General features: G+C 38.9%; 1 protein-coding gene and 1 long non-coding RNA gene across 2 annotated transcripts; one reads left to right on the forward strand and one right to left on the reverse strand.

The window, feature by feature from the left end:
• The first annotated feature begins 896 nt into the window (after positions 1 to 896).
• On the forward strand, positions 897 to 2,049 carry LOC138911882 (uncharacterized). The gene is made up of 5 exons (XM_070211487.1): positions 897 to 1,202; positions 1,260 to 1,464; positions 1,512 to 1,602; positions 1,660 to 1,857; positions 1,996 to 2,049. The coding sequence occupies exons 1-5, from the start codon at positions 1,022 to 1,024 to the stop codon at positions 2,041 to 2,043; spliced, it is 723 nt and encodes a 240-aa protein (XP_070067588.1). The 5' UTR covers positions 897 to 1,021; the 3' UTR covers positions 2,044 to 2,049.
• A 4,398-nt stretch (positions 2,050 to 6,447) lies between these two features.
• LOC138912024 (uncharacterized) lies at positions 6,448 to 7,528 on the reverse strand. Its single transcript, XR_011417659.1, has 3 exons — positions 7,298 to 7,528; positions 7,009 to 7,228; positions 6,448 to 6,949 (listed from the first exon to the last, which is right to left on the reverse strand). It is a non-coding gene; the product is annotated as an uncharacterized lncRNA (long non-coding RNA).
• Positions 7,529 to 20,820: the final 13,292 nt, after the last annotated feature.

The following is a 20,820-nucleotide window of genomic DNA, read 5'->3' on the forward strand; positions in this document are numbered from 1 at the left end:
ATCACCAGAGATTTCAAAGTTCCAGTCGCGTTGCCCGTCTGTTGTTCTCTGACACCTTTTAATGCATTAAGCAAATTATCCTCTCTAGCCTTCTTCGCTAAAACAAAAGCCGCATGTAATAAGAGATCTGTTGAATCTATTTCTGATAAAGATCGTTTGCTCACTTTTATTTTAAAGGTATTCCAGCCTGTTCATAACTTAGTTTTGGCCTTCCCGTAAGCTGTTACTCAATGGTTATAATAATTGTCTGCGAAAGCCATGATGAGTGCTGAGCCTTAAATCTAGACAACACTCGGTTGCATTTAGGCAAATATTTTTTGATGTGTGATATGAACGTGTTAACTTTTTCCTCGATTTCGTTAACCTGTGACTTCATTGAATGAAGTTCATTCACATTTAATTTTTCTAAAATCCACTTCTTTAAGGCAGAGGCGTCGCGTCCATTGCTCTCCCAAATCTCCAGCCATGTTAAGCGGCAAAACTCATATTCGGATGCAACATTTCATTTTTTTCGAAAAGGGGCAAAAACGGGCAAAGGAAATTATAAAGGTACTAATCTATATATTTATACGAAGAACATACCATTTTTAGTTGCTCGCAGGAGCGCGCGGCAAAAAAATTACACTTCACGGAACACAGCTACAGTTGTTAAATTTTAGTTATAAAAATACACGAACAACAATTGAACAGACACAACAAAACACATAGAACATCTAGAAACTACCACGCAAAGTTTAATCCACATACCTGTACGATTATTTTCCATATTTACAAATTGTTTTTACTTTTACGAAAAAGCCACATGATAGATGCAATGTTTATTAATTTTTACGGTTGCATTTTTATAAATCAAGCCCTTGTAAAATTTAACATTTGTTCGACAGTAACAGAAATTCGATCTGTTAATATCATTACATTTGACTCGATTGGAATATGTGAGTGGGTACATATTCCATGAGAGTACATATGAAATTTATGGTGTTCATTCCCTTTCCTGTCAAAGTGTTTATGAGTTTGAAAAATGTCGGGAGCAAGAAAAAACAAAAAGAGGAATCAAAGCATCAGCCGCGAGGAAACCATTCAACTGATAGAAGAAGTAAAATCACGCCCGGAGATATGGGACTTAACCAACAAGAACCATAGCAATAATAATGCTGTTAGAAGTGCTTGGGCAGCCGTTAGTGCTGCCACCAACAAAGAAGGTGAGGAATTTTTATATCAATAAAAATTGGATGTGATCATTAAACATTACTTTGCAGTCAACGAGGTCAAGTCAACCTGGCTTTCACTTCGTGATAGCCTTCGATATCACACGAAGAAGAAAGCAACACAGATTCTAAAAAGTGGTAGCGCTGGTGGCTCAAAGAATATAAACCTAGTCGAATCCGAAAAGACGGGCCCCGAGATAGACTGGGAGATGGCAGAGCATATGTCATTTCTGCAGGGGCTGTCTCACAAAAGAAAGTAAGTTACACAAACTGAAACCATTGTTATTAATATTATTTTTTCAGGACATTTGCTTCTGTGCACGCCCCATCCACTTCAGAAAAACGTGGTTGTGATAGCCCGGAAGAGGACACTGAGGAGGCTTCGTATGATTATGTAAGCTTCATAAAATTCCTATTTATTCTTTATTGATTGTGATCGGACAAATCGCAGAGACCAAAGAAGAAGAAAAACAGTGACCCAATAGGAACCGAAATTGGAGAACTGCTCAAGTCAGCGAAGGACCTCATATCGGTGGTTCAGACCAAGCAAGACAACAAGACAACTGGATCCCTAAAAAATGTCGAAATGTTTTCTTTTTGGGACAAGATGATGGAGGACTTTTCCGAGGAGGCCCTACAACAAGTGCAGGTGAAGGTGACGGCAGCAATAGCTGAAATTGGAAAAAAAGATCGTGCTGCCAAAAATAAAAAAATAATAAAAATTAAAATTGTGTCTTCTTTATTTTATATGTGGAACGTTTCTCATTCATTGGTTTCTTGGACAAAGGCTGCCCTGTTCTGCCATGGTACGGCGCCTGCGTTTGAATTTATATGAGCACATAACTGGTTTCTAATCATCTTGCCATAATCATTTGGCCTGCCAATATATGGCTGCAGCGATGTTAAATTGTTGTGTTCAATTGATTGTTCCTCAAAACCGCCTATGTAATCAACTGTGGCATTTCTTATTAAAAAATTATGAAGTAAGCAGCATGCCGTAGTAACCTTTTGTGCTGTCTTTGGTTGACAAATGAGAGTTCGTTGCATGCATATCCACCTCACTAACAGCAATGACAATACCACTCATACTGGCCTTGCTAATGCGATATGTTGATGTTACATGTCTTTGGATATCTCCAGATGCAAAATATTCCATCACGATTGCGAATTTGGTTAGAGGTGGTATCGCGTCAGCTCGAGTTTCCCGTAGTGGCTGCAAATGCTTCTCAATTTTCGAAAAAATATTCATAAAATTTTCATAAGACATTCGGAAATTTTCCAAGAACACTGGTGGGTTATTGATCATATCGACAAAGTCCTTAGCGAATCTGCCTTTTGTGTTTCGATCCTTAAGATAGGGATTGACCCAGCACTTGCGTTTGCTTCTTTGGTTTTTTTCACGTTTTTTTTTCAACAACGCCGCGATAGCCAGATTATTAATTGCAAGTTGCAGTAATAGTACACTAAAATGAAGACAGTAGTGTATAAGTTGCCATCGAGATTATTGCGCTCAGAATGTATCTAAATACGTACCACTCATCATCCATTCTAAAAGAATACAAATCGTTTTTTCCGTTTAAATTTGATAGAACGAATTTGGCAGGGCAAGTACGTTTCAGAATGATAACAGGAAATGTAAACAGACATGAAATAAGAAAAATTCCATTTAAAAAATTCCTACTGGGGTGTAAAGAGGCCTTTATCCAGAATATTCCTAATTGGAAAATACATTCAATGTTGTATATTAAAATGATAACAACTTCAACTTTATGCGTTAATTTCTGACTTTTTGCCCATAGTGCCTTGTATGAAATATATTCCTCCTGTATTACTGCCACAATCCTCCCGATCCGCTGCTCCTTGTGACTCTAGTCACGGTCGCCATGAAATATATTTCTCCAGTAGTTCCAATTTGTTTATTAAAAAAGTCTTGTTTGTATTTATTTGGTTTAATTCAGTTAAGTCGGAGCAGCAATGGTGCCGCTCCAACGATCGAAGTATCTCTGTTCTTTTACAATATTATTTAAGTCAGGTTAAGGCTAAGTCTCGTAGCTGCGCTGCTCGCAGGCGGCGGCAGTTCGAAAACAAAGGGCTCATGGAATCATAAGCTCATGGAATTATGGGCTCGAGTAGCTCAGTTTTTCGACCAGAGCTGAAAAAACCTTTTATTTTTTATTTTGCTTTAATTTGGATGAAGCATTTTTGTGGCTTTTTATGCAACCGCAATATCTTAAGATCAACTCGATTTAATATGTTGTCCTCTTCAACAATTATCTTTGTTAAAAATTAAAAAATAATGAAACGTGTCTCCGCCCAAGAATCGCTAAAAATAAATAGCTACCCTCGATGGACCGCAATTTTTTTTAACAGTTTGCCAAACAAAAATGGCTTGTCGACCATAGTTTTCTTGTAACCGTCTCTTCTTTTTGTTGATTCTTAAGAAATCGCGGTCCACCGAGGATAATTATTTTGCTGCTTCTTCTAGTGAATAATAAAACATTTCTCCCCCCAAGAATCGCTAAAAAAAATGACCCTATATGGACCGCGATTTCTTAAGAGTTTGCTAAAAAAAAGTCCTGGCGGTCGGCCTTGATTCTCTTATAATCGTTTTCTCTTTTTGTAAATAAAATGGAATTGACATTAAGCCCTTCCCAGCGGCGAACAGGCGAATGGGGTCTGGAGAAAAAATGCATTACATGTAAAGAAAATGTAACCGATTACTATCGCTGCTTTTCGTTAGAGAAGTTATAATCAGGGCTCCTATGACTTCGTTTTTTCGTTCGCTAACGATTTCCCTTCGTCAAAAATCACAAACACACATAAAAATTATTGTCTATGTGTTCGTTTTTCGTTTCCCCTCCCTCACGTTTGAGCTTCGGAACTTTAATAATAACAGCATGCATTCTAAATATAGTTTGACGAACTAAAAAAAGCACAGACAATGGCCGAGCGGTTAGCCTTTCCATCCATTATACAATAATACCCATGTTCAATTCCTACATGAGGAAAGAATATTTTTTGTTTTCATAAATGAACATGCATTACAACTCAGCATACGTTTTTCAAATTGTATGTTGAATTTTCTCTAGTCCGTCTACATTTTGCATTATAATTTCGGAAAAGTATATTGAATTCGTAATGGAGACCCGAAGGTGATTCGGCCCTAGCATACTTTTCCCATTACTAGTAATGCAAATTGTCTCCCGACCACATTACAAGGCGGCCATGCCTATGGCAAAGTAATCCATGTTGTAATCCATTGTTTCTCTATTACGAGAGGAGAAGTAATGCATTCGTAATCCATTTTGTAATGGCAATTTTCGCCGCTGGGTTGGAGCTATTTCTGTTCGAACAACGTGAGCTGTTTGTTCGGTTTTTTTTTTTGACATGAGCTACTTGAGCCAAACTGCTTGAAAGGGCTCTTGGAATCATAGGCTCATGGGAGGAGCTCTTACACACAAACAAACAACTCAAGCTTAAGCTCAGAGCTGATTTTAAACTCTACTCGTACCCTTTAAGTACTTACGGTACAGTGGGTATTCAATATATGTTCATACTACAGGCCATTTTAGCTTTCCCTGCTACTTTGAGCTTAAAGAATAGATTTACTCCAATTAGCATATGAATTTCCTCTGCTGAGTAATAGGACGGGTCGGCCAGCTTTATTTCTTCTGGGATTTGAAACCCACCCGCTGCAGTTCCTGGATTATACTTAGCGATTTTTCAGAATACGCTGAACTCATCAGTTGCAACAAAATTGGTCACTCGGGATTTAAATGTGGCTCTTACTTGGCCCGACGTTTTAGTTTCTGCACTACCTATCCCTGTCAACGAGTGATTTAACTTTTGGATTTCTAGCCTTAGCTTGTTCGCAAAATTGGCAAAATTTGTGCAGTCATATTCTTGTTAGAGGTGGAGAACTATAGATAGTGGGCGCCATCGATAGTCGGCGATAGTTTATTTTAAACCATCGATAGTGTCGATAGTGCCATTAATAGTGGCTCGATAGTAAGGCCCAACAAAAAAAATTTTTTTTAAGCATTTTTTCGCTTAAATTAGTTTTGAGTACGGTTGTCAAGACTTTCCCATTTCCACACCACAATTACAATTAGACCTATTCCACTGAAACTTTCTGGTTTAATAATGTTAATTAATAGATTACTTTAAAACCTCTGTGTAAACATCATTTTTAGAAGATCCTTTAGGAGAGAGAATAATAAGGCTACTGGCAGAGCTAACTCTAGAGCATGCGACATAAAATTGTCCATGAGAGAAGCAATCTTCTCTAAGATCTAGTCCAGCCAGCTTCAAAGTCTGCCCCTGCGATTTATTTATAGTTATTGCAAAGCAAACTTTTTGAGGCAATTGTAGCCTTTTAAACTGAAACGGCAGACTGGATGGTATTAATGGGATGCTGGGTAGAAACACTGTTTCCCCCTTCGCGCATCCCGTAAATACTGTTGCTTCAATTACATTCTTATGAAGACCTTTTATCTGCAATCGTGTCCCATTGCATAACGTTGGGGGACTTAAATTTCGAAATAACATTACGTGTGCTCCAATCCTAAGAGACAGATTATGCTGAGGAATTCCTGGAGGATTCAAAGAATTTAAAAATTCAAAAGGGTAATGAACATCATTATCAGCATCAGGTCGACCGATTTATAGGAGACTTCTAAACCATCAAATGAGTTTAGCAATAAATTATTAATAGTAGTTGCTCTTTCATTTTTCGTTGTCAAAATGGCGCGCTCAGATAGCCAATCTAAGCTTTTACTTGATATGTTGTCAAACTTTTAAATACACAGGACGGCAACACTACTACTATTTTGACCGCAGCTGTATGTTTTTAAGTTTTTTGACTATGTTTTCTGGGGTTTATTTCTGCCTTAAAAAAATCCTAAAATTATTTTAAGTATGGGGTTTGAAAGATAAATAGTGTAACTTTTAAAAAACTTTAACATTGAATTGAACCATGCATCCATTTGCCTCTGAGACCTCCGCAAAGTTGGCCTATTTCAGCATTTTTCGAACTTTGAGGTCCTTTTGCTAAGAATCCTTGCGTCGGGGAACCTTTTGGAAAACGCAGTTTAACTTGGGAATTCGTAACAAATCCAAAAATATAGCATCCATCGAGGTAAATTTAAAAAGCACTAAAAATGCTGCACAGTGTAATTTTCTGTAGGGCAACCGGGGTCCCAACACCAAGGGCCCCAGAAGATTTATTTCGGAAGATTTATTTTGGAGGTTAATTTTGGGAATCCTCCTACAACCCATACGCACCCTTACCCGGATCCGAGAGCCTGGCGTGGTGAGGTCCCGGATTTCCACTTAACCTACCTGGATGAACTTGGACCAGTGGATTCGTACCAGTTTACTTTGGCTTTACCAGACGCCGCCAACGCCGAACTATAATCCCCGGTGAGTCCGTTCCGGGATATCAGTCCCACTCGCTTTTGGGGCCATCCGGCGTCAATTCGTGCGGCGGTGAGCGGCCGAACCATCTCCATCAGCCATCACCGTTCCTCGGGGCGTTCCAAGCTTTTACGGCCGCTTGCCTCCGGCGGAATAGCCCTTGCCCGGGGTATAATATCCCCCTTTATCCAAACCAAAAGTGGCTAAGAATTATAATAGTTAATTACATATGTACCATTGTCGACATTAATCTAAATACTTCCCGTGTTCCTTTATAAATTTATCAGGATTTAGACCCGAAAGCCGTGGTTGGTCCTCGTTGTTGTCTGTAAGAGAGGTCGCGAGTTTTAGTTTTCGGCGGGGAAGTTTTGCAGCGCGAACTTACATATTTGGCCTGTCCCTTCTTTTCTCCAGGAGCTCCTCAGGATTAGGTGACCCGACACACGAATAGTGTCCTTGCTTGCGCCTCGAATTACTGTGAGTTCCACCAATACATGACTGGTGGAACATATTTACCGCGGCGCCTGTAATCTTTTCCGGGAGGATTAACTTCTCAGCTTTGACCGCGTAAATTTAAAGACGGCGGCCAGCTTTGGTTTTTTAGGCTGAAAGAAAGATAAATGAGTTAATGCAAGAACAACGATAATAATGTTAAACTTAAACACTGTACTTACCGCAAATATTAAATTGTAAATGAAGACCGAAATGTGTGAGCGAGTTGTCGCTGTGGGGGAGATGGAGCTGTCGTAGGCGCGAGGAGTGACTCCGGCTGATCAAGAATGCCTCTGCGAAATCCTCCGGGGCATCCTTGGTTGGGTGGGTGTGCTTGGCTAAGCCATCTAAAGCCACCAAAATGTTCAATATTTTCCGTCAATTGTATTAATTTGGCTTTGTTTACGTTTCGTTTGTTAGTGATAACCGATAGTTTAGGGATGTGAGACCGTGTAGCAATCGATGTTTATGTTGCGAGCTTTGGCAGTAGGGGGACTCCGCCCTGAGAAAATACTGAGCTAGCGGCACTGCCAAAGAAAAAAATTAGCAGTTCGTAACAATTTCGTTTAATTTCGTGTTAGTCTAACGGGAACATTAAAAGTTAAACGGTTTACCAGTTCTACAGAATTGATATCACCTGTTATAAGATTTTGCATAAAAATAGTACCACGCATTATTCTACGATTTGCAAGTGTTGGTAAATTAAGCAATAATAATCTACTCTGGTAGGAAGGTAGCCTTACGTTTTGAACCCAGTTCAAATTACGAAGAGCAAAAATAAGAAATTTTTATTGTACCGACCCTCTCAATGTGGACTTGGTATTGTGGGCTCCAAACCGAAGAAAAATATTCCAATATAGGACGGACAAGGGAGGTAAATAATATTTTGGTTATATAAGGGTCATCAAATTCTTTTGACCAACGCTTTATAAACCCAAGAACACTCATAGCTTTATTGACTGTCGACATTATGTGGCAGTCAAATTTAAGCTTCGGGTCCAGAAGAACGCCTAAATCATTTACTGAATACATACGGTCAAGTGGCAAGTTCTGAAGCAAATAACTTATAAACGTTGGAGTCACCCTATGAAAGGTCATTGCGTTACATTTCAGGCAGTTCAAATTTAAGAGGTTATACTCACACCATACCTGAAAATTATCAATGGCTGATTGTAAGCCGAAACCAGACTCTATATTATTGTATGTCAAACAAAGCTTAACATCATCAGCATATATTAGTATACGATAATTTGTTATGATAGAGGGCAAGGACCCAGATGACTATCCTGGGGCACTCCAGATGTCACGTGGATCATTTCAGAAACAGCGTTCTTATTTATAACCCTCTGAGTCCTCCCATTCAAATAACTTGAAATCCAAGTTAAAAGATTACATTGCAGTTTACAACCACTTCGTTGGCGAGTTTGGACATATTTGGAAAGTAGTAATCCTGAAGGACATGTTTAACATATTCCTGGGCTGCCCTGTGAGCGCGGTTGTGTTCGCAGATAATTATTTCTTTTTGTTCATTTGCATCCGTGATGTCATTCACGAATTCTTTGCAATGCCAGAACTTGGTTGCTGGGAATTCGGTCACCAAGGAATGTTGGATGCATGCTAGTGTGGAGTGGTCGCAGTAAATGGCGTTAACAACGTCTACGTTTACTACCTCTTTGACCAATCCGAACAGCGAGTCCCTGTTATTGAATTGGATTACACAGGCCGACAAAATGTGACATGGGTCGGTGTCCAGGCCTGCCACCATTTTATTTCGATAAATGAGGCTTTTCTAAGCATAAGTTGCCACTACGCCTATAGTCCATCAGCTCTGGTATTTGCGGTATCTTTAATTTAAGAAAATCACAAATTTTCTTCGTCTTTTGGGATATATCTTCAAGAGTGGTCAACCAATTTTGGAAATCTTTTCGGAATTAAATAGTTACATGTCTGTTTTATACGGTCGTTTTGGAAAATTCAATTTAACTCAACCACAAGAGGAGGTGGGCGCATTCAAAATTTTAAAGTCACAGCAAAGTTTAAAAATCTTCATTTGTGAACAGCGTTTAAAAATTAAATAAAAATATTTTCCTCAACAATGCATTTTTGATCCAAAGACACCTTATGTCCTTACTGTTTAGGACACTCATCAGGTTTTTGTGAATTGTTTTGGAATTTTTAAAATTGTTTTTCTTACTTCCTTCACAGTGACGATTCACAAACAGTGCCCAAACCTGTCACAATTTTAAATCACATATTTCTAAACGATCTAAGTAGTTTTGCTTTGAATATAAGCACATGAGCGTAGCCTACTAATTTTTGGGGGCTGAAATGCCTGAAGTGTTATCCCCCTCCAGCTTTTAACTTACGCCCATGTATAAATATTTTTAAAGCAAGGGTCACTTGTGCTCAAAAATAGTTATGCGTTACGTAAAATAGTGACAGGTTTGGGCACTGTTTGTGAATCGTCACTGTGAAGGAAGTAAGAAAAACAATTTTAAAAATTCCAAAACAATTCACAAAAACCTGATGAGTGTCCTAAACAGTAAGGACATAAGGTGTCTTTGGATCAAAAATGCATTGTTGAAGAAAATATTTTTATTTAATTTTTAAACGCTGTTCACAAATGAAGTTTTTTAAACTTTGCTGTGACTTTAAAAATTTGAATGCGCCCACCTCCTCTTGTGGTTGAGTTAAATTGAATTTTCCAAAACGACCGTATAAAACAGACATGTAACTATTTAATTCCGAAAAGATTTCCAAAATTGGTTGACCACTCTTGAAGATATATCCCAAAAGACGAAGAAAATTTGTGATTTTCTTAAATTAAAGATACCGCAAATACCAGAGCTGATGGACTATAGGCGTAGTGGCAACTTATGCTTAGAAAAGCCTCATTTATCGAAATAAAATGGTGGCAGGCCTGGACACCGACCCATGTCACATTTTGTCGGCCTGTGTTATGTATCGGTTTTTGGTCCCGAAAACTATGAAGTGTCGCCGTAAAGGCTGCTCTGCTTCCTCCAGGATTATTTGATTGTAGCAGTTCAGGGGTTTATCGGTAGATTCGACCGTGTAGGTTAAGGAAAGTTCACTGTGAATAGCGGCTACGTCAGATGGGAGTTCGTTTTGTATAGCGTTTATATTTTGACGTGACAAAGCATCGGCCACAAAATTTTCTTTTCCGGGTTTGTAGAACACCTTGGCGTTATGTTCTTCGATGAATGCTTTCCATCGTTTAATTTTAGCATTCGTATTTCGCTCGTATACAGCGAAAGTAAGAGGTTGATGGTCCGTAAAAATCCTGATCTCTTTTGTGCCATATAGGTAGTTTTGTAGCTTTCCTATAGCCCAAACAATTGCCAATAATTCTCTTTCGTTGGTTGCGTAATTGAGTTCACAGTCTTTCAACGTACGAGATATCATTGTGATTGGCCTGCCTTTTTGAGAAAGTACCGCACCGATACCGCTTGCTGAGGCATCGGTGGTCAAATCGAAAGGGAGTTTAAAATCTGGATACGTTAGTATCACATCTTCTGATGACAAAATGTCTCGCAGGCGCTCGAACGCTCTGCGTTGGGACTCATCAAATTCGATAGCCACCTTTTTCGACATGTGTTTATTAACCGTGCCATTCTCTCCCTTAAGTATGGAGGTAAGTGGTCTGGCTATGGTAGCGAAGTCCCTGACAAAACTTCTGTAGTAACTAGCCAACCCTAGAAAAGACCTGAGGCTGAACAAATTTTTTGGTTCAGTGTACTCCTGAATGGTTTTTACCTTTTCCGGGTCTGTTTTTGAAAAACAATAAAACCTAAAAATTCAACACTTTCTTTGAAAAATTTTGTTTTCTTTGGTGCCACTCTCATGTTGGCTTCGCACAGGCATTGAAGGACTGTGTCAATGTGTATAATGTGGTCGGCGGCGTTTTCGGAGAAAATTATCAAGTCGTCTACGTAGACGCAACAAATCTTCCAATCTGATCACGTAGTACGTCATCGATCGCTTTTTGAAAGATGCTTCCCGCATTTTTCAGTCCAAAGGGTAGACGACAAAATTCATACTTTCCTCCGTTTATGGAGAAAGCGGTTTTTTCGCGGTCTTTTTCAGCCAGATAAATCTGGTGGTACCCCGATATTAGGTCGAGGGTACTAAAAAATTTTGCATTTCCTAGCTTCGCTAGAATCATAGGAATACTTGGCATAGGGTAACGGTCGGCGATAGTTCGTTCATTCAGTTTCCTGAAATCGATCACCAGCCGTTTTTTCTTGTTGCCATCTGCATCAAGTCCCTTTTTGTCAACAACCCATGTTGGACTGTTAAATGGCGACCTAGAAGGTCGGATAATGCCATCCTTTAGCAGCTGTTTGATTTCTGTGTTAAATCTGCTGCTCCCATGGGGTAGGGATATAGCTTGGAATATACGGGTTAGTTAGTCTCCGTACGAATTGTGGCAATGATCGAGGTGTTAAAAGGTAGCGCCTCGTTGGAGTGAGAAAACGGTTGTTTCCTCTTAAGGATCATTTTTTTAAATTCAGCTTTCACTGAATTTGGGACTATTAAGTCATCGATTTTTGTGAAGTTCACTTTATCGAATTCGTGGTATTTGAGCTGTTCAGATATGTTTCCATACCTGATTACGCTGTTTTGTAAATCTAATCCCGCTCTGGCCTGCGTTAGCAAGTCGAAACCTATTATGGCATCAAAAGTGTTGATATTATCGAGTAAAAAAAATTGAGCCTTTAGGCTGAATATGTGCATGAAGCATTTTTCTTTTATATTACTGGAGCCATGAATGGAACTCACAGTGAATGAGGAGTCGACAGGCATTATGTTCTTCAGCTCCTTTAGGGGCTTTACATAACTCTTTGCCGCTCCAGTGTCTATGAGGATTTTTATAGTTTTCCCCGCCAGCCCTCGCTCAATGAAGGGCAAGCGAGACCTTCCTCTAAAAAATTGACAAGGTCGTTACTGTCAAATGAGACACTGTCATCATCAATTGCACTTAATGCGGCTGTGGCCGCGTTTTCATAATCTTGAGTTTCTTCCGCGTTTGCAGTTTGCTCAACGTGGTTAGCCCGCTGGCGCCTTTGGCCAGTCATTCTCTCCGAAGAGTTTGGTCTTTTTGGGGTCTGCAAATTTTGGTATTGAGTGTTGTTTCCCTGTCTAAAACTCGTAGGATTTCGGAATTTAGAATATGATGGATCAATATCCATAGGTTCCTGAGATTCTCTAGCTAACGCCAGTGCTGCTGGCAGGTCTTTTGGCTGTGCTGGAAATACAACAGACCTTAGTGATTTTTTTAGACCAGAAATGAATACGTGTAGGGCGTCAGCCCTAACCTCTGTATTGAGTAAAAAAGCCCTTTCGTCGTCATGTGTCACGACAATTTTGTTTGTAACGAGGGTCAATTTTCTTTCGACCTCATCGTAATACTGCATGAGTGTTTGGTCGCCCTGGCGGACCGACTCAAGTCCCTGCCGTAATAGGCGCAAAGATGTTTTATCTGCGTAGGAGCAGTCTAATCTAGCTAGTATGGCTTTAAAATTAAGCACTGTATTATAAGAAACTAGCAGCGCGCGCGCAGGTCCCTTAATTTTGTTTCTAATACTAGTAACGGCTTGGTAATGCGCGGAACTGCCCTCGTAAGACTCGAATAATTCATGGGCATCGGTGGCGGATTGCCTCCATGCCACGTACTCATCTTGTACGCCAGTAAAATCTGGAATTGACTTCACTATATGTAATGGTATATCGCACTGTGGTGCTCCCGGTACTACCTTTACCCTCTGGTAAGATTCTACCTCTGGCGCTTCTATACGCAAGCTCTGAAGATATAGATTAACGGCATTGATCTGACCCGCGAATTCGGCTCTGAGCCTCTGTTCTTGGCTAGCTAATGCGGCCTGAATTACCGCCTCTATTTGTGCCGCGTTCATGGTTTCTGCGTTATTTTGTGCCCGTGCTGGTTGATAACTACGGATTAATTCTTCTTCACTATCACTGTCAAGTTTTTTTTTAGCTTCCCTATATGGGCCTGGAAAACTCATAAGGCCACTAATCAGTTGACACTAAACATAAGTTATTGGAAGGCCGAATCGTTTATTATAATTTTATATTAATAACCGGGTGCTTGGCGTCCGAAAGAAATTTTTATTTAGGGACGGCTGATATTAATTCACTTTATCTATAAGTAACCTTTACAATTGCTTTAAAATTTTTTTAATTTTGTGTAAATAATTTATAGGGATTCTTATTTATTTTTTCTCTGTATGTGTATTTGGAGTTTAACTGTATTAATTTTGATCAGCTCACTTACATATTTTTGTGTCGTGAATTCGGTGTTAAAGTTGGGTGCCAATTATGTTTTAATTGTGAAGCCACGATCTATCCCTCGCCGCTGTCCGTGAGGGTGAGGTGAGGTGAGGAGAATTGCCACCGTGGCTGGTCCGGGTGAAGGGGTGCTGATGCAGTTGCCACCGTGGCTGGCTGCTATTGTGGAAGAGCTGGGCGGTTGCCACTGGCTCTCTTCTCTCTTTTTAGGAAGACTACGTTGGGAGTAACTAACTCCGTTGCTAACGGCCCTTAGGGCTCGATAACCAATTTCAAATAATAATATAAATTCTGACGGCCAATGCCGGAGTTTTAAATTCAAGCTAAATGCTTTTTATTGAATGTCCAAGTAAAACTAAAAACACATTTTACTTTACATAAGCTATGCGCGGCCGGCAAGCCGACCGCTCGTGCAGCAAAGTGCTGACACTAGCAAAATCAACATAACTCACCATACAGTGCACCAATAAGAACCAGGCACGGCCCCTAAAGATGTTTATTCTGATTTTGCAACTAAACACTAGGGTGATCCAAAAATCACCCAAGATCTGTATCGACTTATAATTACTCCTTAACAGTGTTAACATATATAACTTCGGTCTGCATTTTATTATTAAATCCATTTATTACAATAGATGACAATTCAAGTAGGTTGGTGGTAGTCGATCTTCACTTAACGAAACCATGCTGACACGGTGATATTAGCGAGGAACATATATGTTGCAAATGAGATGTGATGATACGTTCAAAGGCTTTTGGAATTGCCGACAATTTAGAAATACCTCTATAATTCTGGGCATCCGCCTTCGCACCCATTTTGTGAAGTGGAATAATGAAAGAGGCCTTCCAGATAGTTGCAAAACTGATGATGAAATAGACAAATGAAAGAGTTTAAGAATAGGTTTGCAAATGGTTGATGCACAAAACTTAAGCACACACCCAGAAAGTCCATCCGGACCGGGAGAATTGGCGTTGTTGTTGTTAAATCTCTTAAGAGAGAACTTTCGGCTATTATAAGAGAAAAAATACAATTTGCCCCATTTAAAAAATAAGGGTAGTTTGATTTTGAACATGAAGAGGAGCTATAAGTAGTTTGGAAAAAGTCGGCAAATAAATCAGCAATTTCAGAATCAGTCGATGCCTCCATTGAGTTAAAACGAACCGATGACGGCAAAGCTGATGACTTGCGCTTGGCGTCGATAAAGTTATAAAACTGCTTCGGATCATTTGTAAATTCAAATTTACAACGATTTAAATACATGGAATAGCAATGACTGTTAAGAACATTAAAATCAGATTAAGCCACCACATAATTCGAAAAATCGGATGGCTTACCCGATTTTTTATACTTTTTATAAGTGTTTGTTTTAAGATTTTTAAGTCTTTGAAGCGCATTTGTAAACCAGGGGGGCCTGTTCGGCTTTGGAGGAAGCCTATCAGCATTGTTGGGAAAGGTACTGTGTTTTTTTACCTAAGTAAGGTAAAAGGTATTGGGCAAAAATAAATACCTAGGTAAGGTAAAGGTACTTCAATTTCCCAGTACCTAGGTAAAGGTAAAAGGTAAATATATTGTTTTTTTATTTTTTATAATTTTTTTGTTTTATTCAATGTAATCATTTAAACTTAAAATAAGACTAGTTTTCCGTTTTTAGTCGTCTTAGGGCCGGTTTCTCGAGTGCCGGCTAACATTTCTCGAACAGATAAAGTCCCTGCTAAGGCATTTTGACTTTCTCGAGCATAAATGTGAGAGCTAACTTTGACAGGGACTCGGAGTCCCTGTTAAGCGTTTTCGGCTCGATAGAATGACAGCTGATTTCCCAAAGCCAACTAAGAAAAAGAAACGAAATCACAGCTGATTTTTCCCTTGAAATATACCCAAACAGCTGATGAAATAATCGAAGCACGCAATTTTTTGCGCTTCACAGCATAATTCTGTACGTTAACAGCACTCTGAAATTGTTTCTCGTTCAGATAAATTAAAGCAGTCGAGAAAGCCGATTTGCTTTTACGAACAGTTTATCTGGTCTTTAAGTTTTTCGGACAGATAGCTATCAGGGACTTTGACAGGGAATCGAGAAACCGGCCCTTAATCAAACAATATCTTTTCATTTCATTTAAATTTAAATGTTATAATTTTGTGTATATATTTTGAAAACACGCGGCATGAATAATTGTAGGCACGTATCACTTCATTAATGTATTTATGAAACCCTCATGTACATATTTGGCGCGCAAAAATTGCGTATATACAAATATTGACTATATATTGTGCATATGTATATGCCGTTTGTTTACGTACATACGTCATTTTTGGGCGCCAAATACACATTGGTTTCATAAATAAATTGATGTAGTGATGGGAACATACATACGTGCACAAAATTATATAAAATAAAACTGCGATTAGTTTTCATTCTCAAATATGTTCCGACTATTACAGTTTCGAAACGAAACGATACAATGACGTGTAGATGTGGTGGATTTAGCTTATTTCAGTGTCGCATTCAGATTTGGCTATTTTAAATCAGAGCAATGTTTAATACCTATTTAAGTACCTTAATAATTCCAAAGGTATATAAAAATATGTAGCTAGGTAAGGTAAAAGGTACTCAATTATTTTTATACCTAGGTAAGGTAAAAGGTACCACTAAATTGTACCTAGGTACGTACCTAGGTAAAAGTATCTAGGTATGTCCCAACACTGCCTATCAGGAACGCATTCATTAAAAAAAGTGTTTAGAACGCTATAGAAAAGTTCAGTTGCACTTTCGATGTGCACACAGTTATAAAGATCTGTCCAATTATATTGCGAATCGTTAAGTTAAGTTTATTATAGTCACATTTCCGAAAGAATCTCATTTTAGTGGGAGAAACTAAAGGAGATGTGGTATCAAGGTAGGGGAGGCAAAGTGTCAATTCCATAGTTCGGTGGTATCGGTCTTCTAGTACCACAAGACCGTCAATTCTAGATTCTGTATCTTCAGACGGCTCTGAAACAAACACAAGATCTAATTGTCTATTTAATGAATTTCGTATAAAGCTAACTTGCTGTAACGATAATTTAGAAAGGCCATCCACAAACACATGAGCGGATAAGGGAATAGCTACAAGTGAGTCAGTAGAAAGAGACCAAGTAATATCAGGAAGATTGAAGTGCCCCAAAACAATCAAAAGGTCTCTGTTGGAAAGAGAGGATAAAATAGTTTTGATAGCAGATAGATGTTGCTCATAAATTATTAAGTCAGAGCCAGGTGGAATATAAGAACATGTAACAAAGATAGACAAGGTATGGAGGGAAACTTTTCCGCTAACAAATTCCATGTCATTAGGGACATGAGAATGAATTCGGTTCATCCGAAATGTAGAAGGTAATATTTCAAAAAACACCGAAGCTAGAATTTTTTAACGTTTTCTTTTCCGATCCTTCCTATGGGAGCTATAAGATATAGTTGTCCGATCCGGTCGGTTCCGACATATATATATAGTAGCACAAAACGGGGTTTTATATTAAGTACACTCAATCACTCTTCGACCGTTCTCTCTTACTTCTTATTCGCAATTGCCCGATTTTACATAGCGTCGGTTTTAACATTAGATAACGCGAAGTTGGCTGCGATCACCCTGATATTTAACATTTTGCAGAGTTGCCAGATTGGCAACTATCTAACAGCTGATTACTTTAAATGCTAACGACTATTAAACATATAACCGTTACTTTCGAACACTACTTATACATATTTGCATAATTGGGTTATACACTCTAAAACATATCCATAGCCGTGTATATTCGTACATACTAATAATATAGTCAGTGACTTATCCTACTACAACTCGGCCATCCTGACCGGTTGATCACCTGATCAAAGCTCGATTTTTTACAAATGATGCTTATTTTATGTACAATATTTTTATCTTAGTTTGAGCTAGTTGTTATTTATTACTTTTTAATTTTACTCTTTATCCAATGTCTTAAATTTTGCGCACTCCAAACACCTAGGTAAGGTCTATGTGCTAATTGAAACCCTTCTACGTCTTTTAGTAAAAATCTGTCATTGCGCATCACTTTTGCAATCATATAAGGTCCTTTATGTTTGGGAATCAGTTTTCTAGCAGCACCAACAGTCGTGTCAAAATTCTTCACCATAACGTAGTCTCCTTTTCTATAACTCTTAGCCTTTACACGACTTTTATTGTAGGACTTCTCATTATAATCTTGAACTTGTTTTTGATGAGTCGCCGCTTGTTTCCTTATCTGTGTTAAACTATCTGACTTTGGATTTTCATTTATATCTTCTAGTCTTTCCTTGAGTTCATCGATTATCTTGCCTTTTTGCTCTACACCGAAAAGCATCTTACTCGGAAGTTGTCTTATACTTCTATGCAATGTATTATTTAGAGCATGTTCTATTTTATCTATAACGTTATCCCAGTATATACCTTTACTTTGGTCAACTAGCTTCGCGATCATCGGTCCAAGGCTCCTGTTAATCCTCTCAACTTGACCATTTGCTTGTGGTGAGCCTGTGGCTATTTTGACATGTTTAACATTATACTCTTCCATAAATTCCTCGAAGTCCTTAGACGTAAAACAACTACCACGATCAGATATTATACATTTTGGCCTACTGTAAGCTCTAAAGTAATCTTTTAATGCTGTTATTACCTCTTTGGTGCTCGTTGACTTAGTTGAATACAGTCTGACAAACTTTGTAAATCCGTCAACTACAACGAAAATATGTTTCTTTGCTCTTGATGAATCTACTGGACCATAGTGGTCAATATGGATTACTTCGAACGGTTTGTTTCCCTTGGGAATACTGTGCAAAAAGCCTTCTCCCTTTCCTGATTTTGGTGAAAACGCTACACATTTTAAACAATTTTCTATATGTGATACACACTTTTCTTTTAAACACGGAAACCAATACGTTTTTGCGATTATATCCATCATTTTATCCCTTCCTACATGTCCTATTTCGTTATGGTATTTATATAATACTTGCTCTTCCATTTCTTCTGGTACGTAAAATAATATCCTATTATCATTCGCTTTTCTGTATACTACACCATTTCTCATTTCAAATAACTTAAGTTCTGTCTTTTCTAATACGGTTTTAAGTTTTTTAATTCTTAGATCTTTTCCTTGGCAGATTATTAAATTTTCTTCAAAACTGTTGGTTTCCACTATTAGAATACTGTTATACCTACTGAGGGCATCAACATGCTGCATTTTGTTCCCAGCTCTGTGACATATTTCAAGATCATAATTTTCCATCTCCAATGCCCATCTTGAGATCTTTGGATTAAGTTCTGCCTTATTTAAAGTTAACTTAAGGGCAATACAATCTGTTACTAGTTTGACATGTTTTCCTTGCAAATATATCCTAAATCTACGAAGAGCATATATAACTGCCAAAGTTTCGAGTTCAAAACTATGCAATTTAGCTTCATCTGCAGTGGTACGCTTAGAGAAATAGAATACCGGGTGTAATTTGCCATCGTCTTTCTTTTGCAGAAGCACCGCACCAAATCCTAAAGCACTCGCGTCACAATGTAATTCTATATCATCTTTGTAATTATACAACACTAGTACGGGTGACTCGATAAGCTTTTCTTTTAATTTTAAAAAACAATTCATTTCTTCTTCTCCGAATCGAAATGGTTTGTCTTTTTTCAAAAGATCGTACAATGGCTTTGCCATTGTAGAAAAATCCTTTATGAATCTTCGAAAATATGAAGAAAGTCCCAAGAAACTTTGCACTGCCTGAACCTTTGAGGGGACTGGAAAATTTTTCACAGCCTCAATGCCCTTATCGTCTGCCCTAATGCCATTCTCCGATATTAAAAATCCTAAGTACTTTATATTTGATTTCAAAAACTCACATTTGTCCATTCGAAGTTCCAATTTATTCTGAGTAAGCCTTTTAAAAATTTCGTCCAACGTTTCTAAATGCTCATTTACATTTTTGCTTGCAACCATTATGTCATCCATGTAAACTACTACTTTGTTGGCTCTAATCATATCATCGAAAATTTTATTAACAAAACGTTGAAAAACTGCCGGTGCGTTTTTTATACCCATCGGCATTCTTAAGAATTCGAATTGTCCTAGTGGAGTTACGAATGACGTATATTTAACAGATTCTTCATTTACAAAAACATGGAAATATCCATTTTTTAGGTCTAACTTTGAAAATACTCTTTTGTCAACTAATTTGTCTAATAAATCATCTGTTACGGCATGAACCCAATTAGCAGCACAGATCAGTTGGCAACGCGACGTACGAACAGCTGATGGGTGGCCGTCGCCGGCGAATGGTTACGCGGGGCGAATAGCTAACAAGAACAAGAGAAGAAAAGCGCGTGGAAGCTGAAAGTTAACCGGAGAGCCGTACAAGTTTTTTAGTCTAGCTCTTTCTCTTTGTTATAGTTTCTGAAGTAACCAATTTCCACAATAGTTAAACCTGTGTCAATATATGAAGCAATAAAGTTACACGGAGTAAAACGAAAGGAGCGGTTTTTGGCTTGGGACTTTAACGGAGAAGCAGACTTAGAAAAGGTACAAACCCCCGCGACCACGGAGGCATTGCCCGGCGAGGCAATATTCTAAAAAACTTTTGGTGGTCTAAAAAACTTCAGCAGCAAATTAAACCATCTACGACCACGATCTGGAGACAGATCGACGCGTGCACCGAAGATTATTACGACACGAGAAGGTTCGATTTGCACGGCTTTATAAGCGCTTGGTTCGTGTATAACCACACATCCTGGATCCGCGTGGTCAGAAGGCAGCCATCGAGTATATATAATGGATGACGCAAGTGATCAACAGACCGGAGTGGAGACTGGGAACCTCAGCGAATTAATGGAAAACATTCCAGGCTCAATGTCTGTTACGAGTTCTGCAGCACAAGGAGGACGTTTGGACTTGGATCGCGTTAGTGATACGTACAGTGGCGTGATCACGGCGGTTACATCGACCGCACCTAACGTGCCAATCGTAGCATCCACATGTCAGCAGGTAGCAGCACACAGGAGCAGAATGGATTGGGTCGATCAACACTCGCCCATAACAAGTCTCAGAGAGGTGTCCGGATTGGCTAGTCAGTGGAAACCAGGTGCATCGGGAAATATGATGTATGTTACCGCTGATGAGGGAGCGCGTTTCAGCGTAACGCATCCCGGAGCAGCTTTCGGAGGAACCATGGTGAATTCTACGTTCTATAAAGGAGGAACGGAGCGATTAGCCTACGGGACCGCAAGTTATCATCCCGGGCAATTGGAGGCAAATCGCAACCATGTTTACGCAGGATCAATGCCGAACATGACCTACACGACGCCACGAGCGACCGCGAGTACGAGCGTATATGGAATTAATCCT

Source organism: Drosophila takahashii, chromosome 2L (assembly GCF_030179915.1).
Source record: "Drosophila takahashii strain IR98-3 E-12201 chromosome 2L, DtakHiC1v2, whole genome shotgun sequence".
In the NCBI taxonomy this organism is placed as follows: domain Eukaryota; kingdom Metazoa; phylum Arthropoda; class Insecta; order Diptera; family Drosophilidae; genus Drosophila; species Drosophila takahashii.